This window comes from Nestor notabilis, unplaced genomic scaffold, assembly GCF_000696875.1.
Source record: "Nestor notabilis isolate BGI_N333 unplaced genomic scaffold, ASM69687v1 scaffold23995, whole genome shotgun sequence".
Lineage (NCBI taxonomy): Eukaryota > Metazoa > Chordata > Aves > Psittaciformes > Psittacidae > Nestor > Nestor notabilis.
In genome coordinates this window covers 27,916-39,094 of record NW_009929201.1, presented here as the reverse complement: position 1 = coordinate 39,094, position 11,179 = coordinate 27,916, and the positions used below count along the sequence as shown (strand labels likewise).

General features: G+C 49.3%; 1 protein-coding gene across 1 annotated transcript; it reads left to right on the top strand.

Moving 5' to 3' along the window:
* The first annotated feature begins 3,793 nt into the window (after nt 1-3,793).
* Nucleotides 3,794-10,366, top strand: LOC104406018 (pituitary homeobox 3). The gene is made up of 3 exons (XM_010014883.1): nt 3,794-3,902; nt 8,600-8,805; nt 9,803-10,366. The coding sequence occupies exons 1-3, from the start codon at nt 3,794-3,796 to the stop codon at nt 10,364-10,366; spliced, it is 879 nt and encodes a 292-aa protein (XP_010013185.1).
* Nucleotides 10,367-11,179: the final 813 nt, after the last annotated feature.

Below are 11,179 nucleotides of genomic sequence, written 5' to 3'. Positions count from 1 at the left end.
GGTACCTGCTCCCTCATGGTAGCGCAGAGAGTTGAGCTGCACGCACTTGTCACTCTGAAGGCAGCTCTCCGCGGGCAACTTCCACATCACAAAAGCCGCCACTACAATTAGCCTCCTTTGGCTCGCAGTCAGCCTTTACATTTCCTTCCCACCCCTCCAAAAAAAGCAAAGGTATCTTTGCTCCTGAATGATGGAGCAGCATGTTACTGAGAACCAGAAGAGAGGTCAGGGGGACCCTTGCTTGCTCTTTTTCGGTAAACAAGGTTGTCATCTCCTACAGAAGTGCTCTCCTTCTCCTGGCCCAGCAGCCCTGTCTTGGGCAGCCTGGCATTGACCAGAAATAAGAAGGGGTGAATTTGAAAGGAGAAAAAGCCTTGAGCCAGAGCTGCTCTCTTCCTCCTCCTTGCACCATGCCTGAGGGGCAGGGACGGCAGCCCCCAATCTGGCTGGAGGGCCCTGTGCTGCTGGCACTGTTGCATGGGAGCCAGGGAGAGGATGCACACAGGGACTGGAAGCAAAGGTGTTCATGTTACAGATTTGGGAACCTTTATCTTGGGAGCAATTGCATACACTGATAGAAAGAGTTGATAGAAGATACTTAGGTGCCAGAGCAGGCTAGGAGCCAGGGCTACTTCTACAAAACTGAAACCTCTGAGCAAGCCTGGCTGCATGTTGCTAGTACAGGAGCTGTTCCTAAAGAAACCATTCTTTTATGTTAAAGTGAGACAAAGACTCAGATGGAAATGATAAATTTGATTTTGTCTAAAGATGTTTTTGAGGTGCCGATTTCAGTAACTCCCTGAGACCAGGCAAACAACTTAGTAGAAATGCCATGAAGGTTTAGTGCTGACTTTCTTAATGTCTCTGCCTACAGTGAAATCTAGACAGTGTGGAAGAAAGCTCCTTTAAATCTGAAAAGGCTATATAATCTGAACACCTACAGCCTTTTGTGTCAGTGGCATGGGGTTGCCATTGGGTAAATACATTAGTACAGAGCTCACGTGCTGTCCCCACGGCAGACTTTTCCTGCTTTCATAACCATGCTGAGCAGATCCCTCTCCCTTTGCTTTTGCTTCTCTGTGACCGTGTAGGCAATGTGCAATAGGTATGAAATTACGTATATACACATACGATCTTCTCTGAAATCCTTGTGGTTTAAAATTCAGTTCAAAAATCAAACCTGTTCATAGCCACAAGTCCCAGTTTCAATTTGAATATGGGCCACACTGTAATACCAGTGTTAATCTAGGTGCCTACTACATCTCTGAGGCAGGCTAAGCATGTTATGTTGTGCCCAGCAGCTTGGATCAACCTTGTAATCACTGCAATGGTGTGGTTCAGGATGGGGCATGAATTTTTAATGTACCTTGAGCCTTGTACTGTCATTTACACCTATGGAACCAGCTGTAAAACACTCTTCCCTAGTTTTCCAACTTCATTCTAGTTTGCACAGGTGAAAGCAATGCAAGATGTGCAAAAGGAGTCACAAAGCAAAGAGCACCCTGCACAGGAGGACACTGTCCTTCAGTTATAGCAAGGCAAGAATCTGAATTCCTCCTTAAATCTGGTCCAGTACAGAGTCAAGCCCTAGAAAAGAGGAAATTGTGCTTGACAGATGCAATCATATGCAAATGGCTGTAGAAGAGGGGAAATTATCATCTACAAACATTGGGCAGAAATTCCATCTGCCGCTGCCTCAAGAAGGGCTCTTAATAAATTCTGAGACAGCAAAGTGACACACATCTTAATCAAGACTTAATCCATGGAATTAATTCACTGCGCGTTTCTGCATAATTCCGAGAGTAATGCTAAAAGCCATAGCAATATCAGCAGCAGATGGACTCCCCCTACTCCATGCAAAGGTATTAAAGAAAACACAGCCCCTGTCACATCACTTCATGTACATACACATGGCAAAAAGCAACAGGACTGTGCCCTGCTGCTGCCAGGAACTTGTACAGCTGGTGGGCATCAGAGGTGAGGCTTGCTGTGAGGTAGAAGTGGAAAGCAGCCTCACAGCAAAGATGGAGCCCCTGACACTTCTCTCCCACAGGAGAGGAGAAGTTTGGAGCGAGGCAAAGATCTGGGAAACTGGTACCATGGCCCTTCATTAGATGCTGCTTTTGGAGGGCACTGACTGAAGCTGGTGTAAAGACAGATTCGTCAGTGCCTGGGAAAGGCTGGGGATGGAGGTCAAGCAAAGGGGAGAGTGAGGGAAACTGGTGGTGGTAGGGGGTTTGTGAGCGAGATCTACTGCAGAAGCCAGGCAGATAACCATGAGAAATGGCTCTCTGCCCTCTCACCACAGCCTGGAAAGCATGCTGCAGGTATGGGGGTTAGTCTTGCCAAGGGCCCTGGCGGCAGCCCTGCTCAAATTGACAGGAGATTTTAGACAGCTCTGAAAATACATTCTTAGTCACTGTCATCCACCTCCAAAGGAGGTGCAACAGCTATGTGATTAATCTCTTGTTTACATGTTTAAATGGTAGTGTAGTCCAGATGAAATACTGCCTTCAGCAGGCTCCCTCCCTGACACACATGGATTTGAGGGGCCAGGCAATCCTTCACCAGCTAGAATGCAGACTTCATAACTGACAACCACCTGCAGTTTGGAAGTCCCAACACCTGGTCCAAACACCCCTAAACCCAGGGATCCTAGATCCAGGCATGGTGCCTCAGCTGCTGTTGTGTTTTAGAGAGGCTCCTTAGATGGGAAGGTATTACCTGGGGTGACCGGAGTTTCAGGAGCTGCTGCTATGGTCCCCTTGAAGCAGTCCAGCCTTCAGAAACTTTTACACCTGCATCGGTGGCAATGCATCGTCCTGTATATGGCAGGGTTATGATCTGAAAGTCAGATTGAGGGCCCCAAGGAAGAGCATGATGAGAAGAATTGATCCTGGTACTGAGGTGTGGAAAGAGGTGGTAGAGGAGTGCCAGTGGTGCCTGCAGTTTGGGGAGCAGCATCACCAGCTTACCAGCTGGGATGCTTTCAGCCAGGGGAGGTGGCTTCACTGGCACAGGACAGTCGTTTGAGGGGACATGGGGAGCCTTCAGCCAGGATGACCTGAAGCTGGAAGTGAGCTGGTGCTGCAGCCAGGATCACTCATTTCCAGGCACCCAAGGGTGTGTAATGTGATTCCTGTGTTAATTCAGGCTCCAGCGATCCTTATGTACCCCAAAGGAATCCACTTGCACTGCCTGGGTCCCTGCTTGAGGTAGTGGCTGTGTAGACAGACGTGCCTTCCTATCAGTGTCATGCACAGGAGTGCTTTTCTTTTGGGATGCGTGCATCTGCATTAGTCCTTTATGGAGAGCTTTACTTGGGCTTGATGGGTTTGTGGAGAAGCAAGGGAGAAAGAGGAGGGAAGCTGAGCAGGGAGGATGGGAGAGGTAGGATGTCTGGGGAAGGTGCTAACAGCCCTCGGCTGGCCCAGAACCACTTCCTCAGATCTCCATTACACAGCATGCTCCTGGTGTTGCTATTTCAGTCTGAATGTCACCTATAAATTGGAGGCTCTTTCTCTGAAGGCTGCAAATAGAAGAGTCACTAGATGATCTTTGATTTATAGGGAAGCTCAGCAGAAAGCCTGGCATGTCCATTTTCCAGCTAGGAAACTCAAAGGGGTCCAAGGATGACAGAGGGATCCTTTGCTTTTCCTAGACCTCTCCTCAAGGGTTGGCAAGTCCCTCCCCGAGGAGGTGGGGAGAGGTCACACAAGAGATTCATCTCCCTAATTACCCTGTGTCTGCTGCTTTTTCAGATTCCTCCTCCTCCGCCAGCCATCCCTGCCCCATGGATTTCAACCTGCTGGCAGATGCGGAGGCACGCAGCCCAGCCTTGTCTCTCTCGGACTCTGGAACCCCTCAACACGAGCATAGCTGCAAAGGACAGGACCACAGTGGTGAGTGCAAGGCTCAGGATGGAAGAGAGGCTCCAACCTGTTCTTATGGGTGGATCCAGGTGGCCAGTGGCTTGCTGGCTGCGGTGCTCCCAGGGAACCACTTAGCTTTCTCTTGTACCATGAGCCAGCTGTGGCAGCACAGCATCCGAGCAAGCAGGGGGAAGGCACAGGGGGGTGTATCACAATGACAGCCATTGGGAGGGCAAGAGATCCACCACAGTGATAGGGTTGCCTGGGCCCAGGCGGGACGCCACAGCAGGCAGGAATTGGGCAAGCCAGGTCACTGCCTAACCAAGATTTTATTGTATTCGCCTAAGGCAGGTCCCCAGAGCAGGAGAGCAATCCTTGCAACATGGGAAATCTCATCCAAGGCACAGAAGGCTACACCTAGTTATGAACTGCCTTTGTTTTGTTTTTTTTGTTTGTTTAAAAAAAACCCTCTGCTTAAATTGCTTAGGTTGAAACTTTCCATGCTATAGATTAACCTTGGGCTGAACTTTCTAGGTTCAGGCAATAAGAAGAAAGAGAAATACTGTCTTGCCCCTGCTTTAATTGTAAAAGCCTGGTTACCTGTGCCTTGGTGCAAGGTTCCACAGGGAGCTGCTGTCCCGGAGAGGTGCCTCTGACCATTCTCAAAGGCTGAACATACCCCAGGCCTACTACATTATTTATCAGGCTCTGGAAAAGGAACATCACCATTCACACCTGCTCAGAAATCAGCTACCAAACACTATGGTTTCCTCTAGATTTTGCATCTGTCCTGTGACTGCTCCATCCCTTGTTTCTCTGGATGCAGCAGGACAACGCAAAGGTGCCAGTGCCAGCACGAGAGGAAGTGAGGGCTGGGGACAGCCTGCTACTCTCTGTGTAAAGCCTTCAGGCTCACCCGCATGCAAAAGCTAATAAGCATGATGATGCAGATTAAAATTCCCCAGAGTAAGTATCATGAAGGGAGTTACGCCGGAATAACTATGGTCAGAGAATCTGCCGGCCGAATTCCCCGTTGCACACATACCTTAGTTGGGCACATCCCCAGCCAGGCTCAGTGGCTCCTCATCAGCTGCTTTGGATGCATAGAGGTCATCTCCATTCAAGCGGCCTTCCTGATCGAGCCCACCCTGGCACGCCGCTGAACTGCCAGTTTAGGAGCTGACTTTTTTTCCATTAGGCATGAGCAGCTAATTCCAGCTATGACCGCAGTCGTTTCATTGAGTGGGTGAACGTGCACAAGATATATTCCACAGTCTATTTTGGGATGACAATAAAACGCTGGGTGCCTGGCTACGTCACTCCCTACTGCCTTACACAATCTAGAAATAAAATGGTTCTGGGAGGTGGGTGTTTGCCAGCGCTACCTGAATGCAGAGGCTGGTAGGTACTGGTGTCAGGCAGAGCAGAGCACACCACCAAGGGCTGGCCAGGATGGAGCAGGGCTGTGCACTTCGTGCCTTTTCTCTGGAGAGCAGCCTCCTTAGTCCTCCTTGTCTCTCCTTCCTCCATCTGCAGTGTAAGAGACCCTGAGGAAGGGAGCACAAACCTTGCTTGTCTGGGCTCAGCTGTGTGACATCCTGAGTGCTTTCTGATGGTGTGGTGTGTGACACTCCCTTCTGTTAGATTTCAGCAGGCAGCACAGGCCAGGGGGAGAGCAAGGATGAAGTGGGATGTGGCGAGGAGCTGCCCTCCAACTCCCTGTATTCTGCTCCTCAAGATGGATTCAGGATAGCTACAGGGTTCATCGTTCCTGCAGGGCCCTTTGTTTCCCTGTATTGCCACGCTTCTGGTCCCCACTGCAATGCCCACGCTCTGCACCATTTTCAGAGGGCACTTTCCCCCTGCCTAGAGAAGCAGAAATGGAGATTACACGCAATGCTCAGGAAGCACAGGTGGCAGATACAGAAACAGAGCGATCAAAAAGAGGAACATGTAGCTGCAGAGATTTTCCAGGTTCAAAGTCAGGATTCCTACATCTCCTTGGACTTCACAATATTTATGGAAAGTTCTGTGCCAGAAGGTGTGGAGAAGAGGAATAACAAAGCAAGATAATTGGCGAGCTCTTCCACCCAGATGCAGCCCATAAGCTGGTGGTACTTTTGCTCTGCTCTCCTTCCCCCTCAGTATAGTTTCTTCCGGCATGAAGAAACTGCTCCTGCAGTCCTGAGCAGGAGCTCCTGATGAAAGCACAGCCTCCGCTCCGCAGCAGCCCCTTTGGAAATTCGCATTTGTCAGGCTCCTGTGGGAACATCTCCTGTGTGCATCAGGCTCTTAATTAACCCAGACTCAGCAGATGAACAAATAAACCAAATGTTGTCCCTTCATCTGTACTGAGCCATTCCTAATAACTAGCTCAGACGCAGTGGCATCACTCCGCTTTTAATCTGTTTTAGAGATGGATAATGCAGGAATCTCCCTCTTCCAACACTGGCTTCCAGCACTGAGCTAGAGAAATCAGATTTATCTCATTGGCAAGAATGACTATAAAAACGATCCACTTTAAGAGGCATTCTTCCAAGAGTTCTGCTGAACATGGGATCCCCACGCAAAGATGCTCATGGGAACAAAGAGAATACCACAAGACCACAGGCAGCTCCTGCTGTTCCACTGTTCAGGTCCTACGGCTTTGTCTGTTCCAAGAGTGCACTGGGAAGGTGGTTGTGTGTGTACACCCTGGATGGAAACATGAGCTGGTCCTGACACTGGGAATGGGAGAGAGCACCTTCCTGCTCAGCAGAACCAGCTTGCGCCCTGCTGCTGTTGTGAGCAATAGGCAGCTCACTCTCCTTGCATTAGCTTTCCTGCTGGTGGATAACATTAAACATGCCACAGAAGCAGAGGTGGCTGGTAGGGACCCTGCGGGGAACCCACATTGCTTCAGTCAGCTCAACGCATACCCATAGGAACAAACCTTTTCTGACTGTCCCCAGGCTGTCCTCCATGAAGAATGTGTGCCTCTCCTGCAAATGCTCTCTGTGACTCCAGCATTGCTCCCTTGGGAGGAGGGCAGGGACAAGGAGGGTTTTCCCTGGAACAGCAGGAAGAGGTTTCTGAATTAACGCAGGAACAGGATAGTGGCACCAGGTTCCTGGAACAGGAAGTTCTCGCAGAGCTGGGCTCCATTAAAGCACCTGCTGTTGGGTACAGCACAGCCCTGCAGCAGAGTCCCTTCTCTCTTGGGGCCAAGATGCTTTTCAGCCTCTCTTCAAGTTTTCTGTTTTCCATTTAGCTTTAATGGGGCATATTTTTCCTGAGTATATCCATCTGACTTGAGGAACCCTTTTCTTTTCCCTCACGCAGCTGTATTCCAGGTTACTGTTTCCTTGCCTCCCTGCTTTTTAAGGGGCTGTATACACTTTCCATGTTAGGATTTTTCTGAGCTTTGAAGCCTTTTAATCTAGCTTCCACTTAAAAACTACAACCAAACAAAAAATACTTTTAATCTGAATCTCCACAGAGTGATGCCAGAGTTTAAGGGTTTTCTTACAGATGCAACAGTTTGGCAACTGTTTGCAGTAGTTTCTTAGTTTAGCTGAGTATTTCCCACCATAAAGGAACACCTCGCCTCCCCACTGAAAACCTGATTTTCAGTTGGAACTGCTTCACTTTGCTTCTAGGTCAGAGGAAGGAGGTGGTGAACATCAGAAGTTGCTTATTTTCTCTGCAATAATGTGGTTCTGTGGTGACTTGTCTTGGTTCCCAGCAGAATTAAACATGAGCTGTAGCTTTCCTCCCTATAGTTGTCCTGCATAGATTGCCCAAGTGCTCAAATGTGACATTTTCTTTTGATGATGGAAGATATTTGTATTTGCCTTGTGCCCCTGTTTGCAGAGTACCGAAGGGCTGTGGCACAGGGAAGTACCTGGTGCTCACCTCCAGCCATGGCAGCCCAAAGCTCAGCGTTAAGGCTTGGGCTTAACGCCTGGGAGGAGGCTGAGCTGTACTTTGAGTTAGATACCAGTGTGAACACTGGAGAGTTTCAAGATGAGGTTAAGGGCCACAGAATAGAAGATGCTGCCTCTAAGAGGGGGATCTAGGAGGGTGGAGTGGAAGGACAGGGAGATGCTGGAGTAGTAGCTTATGGTAAGTTCCAAGAGAGGCCTTTTCCTACATTAAAAAAATAAAAGTATGTGCACCTAAGTAAGAAGTTAGAAGAGTAAGAAGGAAGGAAGGATAAATCAACTAAATCTGAGAAGCATGAATTTTTAAGAGCCTCAACCTGCTATCATTGGCAGTTTGCCTTTTCCCATTAATTGTCCTCAAAACCACTAATGGATCTTTTGCTGTGTCATAACTGGCAATTTCTGTTCAGTTTTTCTAAATGGCACCGTAGGCAGAGAGTTTTAAGCAGATTAAGAACCTGCTGGCCTGGGTAAATTCTGCCACTATCGTGCATCTTGACTGTGACCAGCGAAAAACAGAGATTGGAAGCTTAGAAGATCCAAATCCAGTTACTTGGAAGCTGACATCCATTACAGCAGTTAAACAAAGGCAAGCTGTGTTGCAGCAAGGAGCTGTTGGTTTTGGTGCAGGGCAGATGCCTGCTCACAAGGGTGAGGGAGGGAGATGGGACCACTCCTGTAGGTGGCCAGAGCAGAGGGAGACCTCGCTAGACATGCACTGGCTGCCCCAAGGATGGGGTCCCCAAATGCATCCAAGCCTCCAAGTTAACTCACAACATCTGTCCATCTTTCTGTTTCTTGCAGACACTGAGAAATCCCAGCAAAACCAGACGGACGACTCCAACCCTGAAGACGGCTCACTCAAGAAGAAGCAGCGGCGGCAGAGGACGCACTTCACCAGCCAGCAGCTCCAGGAGCTGGAAGCCACTTTCCAGAGAAACCGTTACCCAGACATGAGCACCAGGGAGGAGATTGCAGTCTGGACCAACCTGACAGAGGCCCGAGTCCGGGTAGGACTGCAGCCCTCCCACCTTCCTGGGCCTGAGCTGGTGGGGAGGAAGCCAGCTGTGATACAAGCCACCAAGCTGTCCACAAACCAAGGAAAGAATTAGGGACAGTAGAATATTTCCCTGTCTTGAAAACACCTCATCAGGCTCTAAAATTTGACGTATCGGCCACATACATACCCCGTGCTGGTGGTGCCTTCGCCATTCAGTGCCACTTTGCAGTAACACAGGGAGATGCAAAGCCCAGGCTCTGCACCACAGAGTCCCACTAGCTGGCTGTCTTGACCCAGCAGACGCTTTCCTTGCAGTGCCATTGTCCCCCAGCCTTAGCCTTGCTGGAGGGCACTCATTGGGGTTCCCAAATCACTGTGCAGTCACAGGCACAGTGTGGCAGGGCTCCAGCTGGAATGAGAGCTTCTCTCTGCTACTAGAAATATGAGTTAGCAGCACCATGAATAGCCTTCCAGCAGCTTCCACGTTCTAGGAAGTTATATTGTTTGAGTCCCTCCAACAGCAACAGATTTTCCTGTTAGAAGACAGACTTCTAACACCTCACCCCAAGCTGGTCCTGAGGTGAAGTCAAAACAAGAGAGGTTATTTCCTCCACTCAGCAGCTCTCAAACGACATCCCCTGAATACTTTGCTCCCAAGTCACACAACCCAAACTGTTCCTCCTGTGTTGTGGTTACTCAGAAATACAGCAATATTTTCCTCCCTTTTTCCCATATAAAGGGCATCTGTTGGTTGAGTGAGGGGGTTATTCTTTGTGTTATAAAATGGCAGTGGTTGGGTTCTGATCTGTCTCGTGTTTCTTGCTGGGAGATGACCCTGCAGCCCAGACATCTTGCTGCAACCCTTTCCTCATGCTGTTTCCCAGCTCCCTGGGAGCTTTCCCAGCCCTGCAGTAGCTCTTGCCTTGCTGGGCAAAGAGACTAGGGCAAGGCCCCTTGCAGGGACAACTTAGAGTGATTCCCATCCCCTCCCTCTCTCTCTCTCACAGGTCTGGTTTAAAAACCGCAGAGCTAAGTGGAGGAAACGGGAGAGGAACCAACAGGCTGAACTGTGCAAGAACAGCTTTGGAGCCCAGTTCAATGGACTGATGCAGCCTTACGACGACATGTATTCCAGCTATTCCTACAACAACTGGGCCACCAAGGGGCTAGCCACCAGCCCGCTCTCAGCAAAAAGCTTCCCATTCTTCAACTCCATGAACGTCAGTCCCCTCTCCTCCCAGCCCATGTTCTCCCCACCCAGCTCTATCACCTCAATGACCATGCCTTCATCCATGGTCCCTTCTGCAGTGACTGGAGTACCAGCCTCCAGCCTCAACAACCTGGGAAACATCAACAACCTGAATAGCCCAAGCCTCAACTCTGCTGTCTCATCCAGTGCCTGTCCTTACGCCTCAACAGCCAGCCCCTACATGTACAGGGACACATGCAACTCCAGCCTGGCCAGCCTGCGGCTGAAGGCCAAGCAGCATGCTAACTTCACCTACCCGGCAGTGCAGACGGCAGCTTCCAATCTGAGCCCTTGCCAATATGCCGTAGACAGGCCTGTATGAAGGGCTGCCCTCTGCCAACCAGGGACTTGACCTTAGCCTGATGAAAGGAGACCTTTAGCCCTACAACAGCATACGTACTGCAGAGAATGAGAGTGAACGCAGGAGAGCAAGAGAGCGAGAGAGCAAGAATGAGAGGCGAGCAGGCAGATGGACCTTTATGAAGATTTGTCTAACTATCGTATGGTGAATTTTGACTGTCTTTCCTTTCCCAAATCCCTTCCCCTCTTTGCCCACGACACCTTTTCTCCTTTGTGGTAAAGAAACCAAAACAGTCTACTGGAAGCCCTACGGAGAAATAGGAGCCCTGATGTGTAGGGTGCCCGACCCATGGGCAGCAGAATCAAATGTGTTTCTATCTGCCCCTTTGAGCCCCACAGGGCTGGATGCCACCCCTGAAGGGAACAGCCAGGAACAGGGCAATGTGGGCTGCCATTGGGTGCTTGGATGATTCCTTCTCCCCGCACATGTGCAAGACTTCAGTTAAAGACATCTTGCCCACTTATTTATCACATAGCCAGTAAGGAAAGCCTTGTCTCAGTCGATTGGCATCTTTCTTTATAATGCATATATACACATAACCCTTCAGACTTGAAGCCTTTAGGACCTGGGAGTTGTAAGAATATAAAATATGTGTGTGTATATATCTCATATATATACAAATACATATATAGACATTAAAACAAGCTTTTTTGTTTTGTACATTAAATAATTTACAATGTAGACCTTAAACCCAAAAACCCCATAAAGCAAGCACATCCACCGAGGAAATGTCCTGCCTGTCATACTTTACTGCTTCAATCATTTCCAGTCAGA

Coding starts and splice junctions, on each gene's coding strand:
- LOC104406018 (XM_010014883.1), top strand. CDS start 3,794: ATGGATTTCAACCTGCTGGCAGATGCGGAGGCACGCAGCCCAGCCTTG. Junction 3,903..8,599: donor CAAAGGACAGGACCACAGTG/GTGAGTGCAAGG, acceptor TGTTTCTTGCAG/ACACTGAGAAATCCCAGCAA. Junction 8,806..9,802: donor TGACAGAGGCCCGAGTCCGG/GTAGGACTGCAG, acceptor TCTCTCTCACAG/GTCTGGTTTAAAAACCGCAG.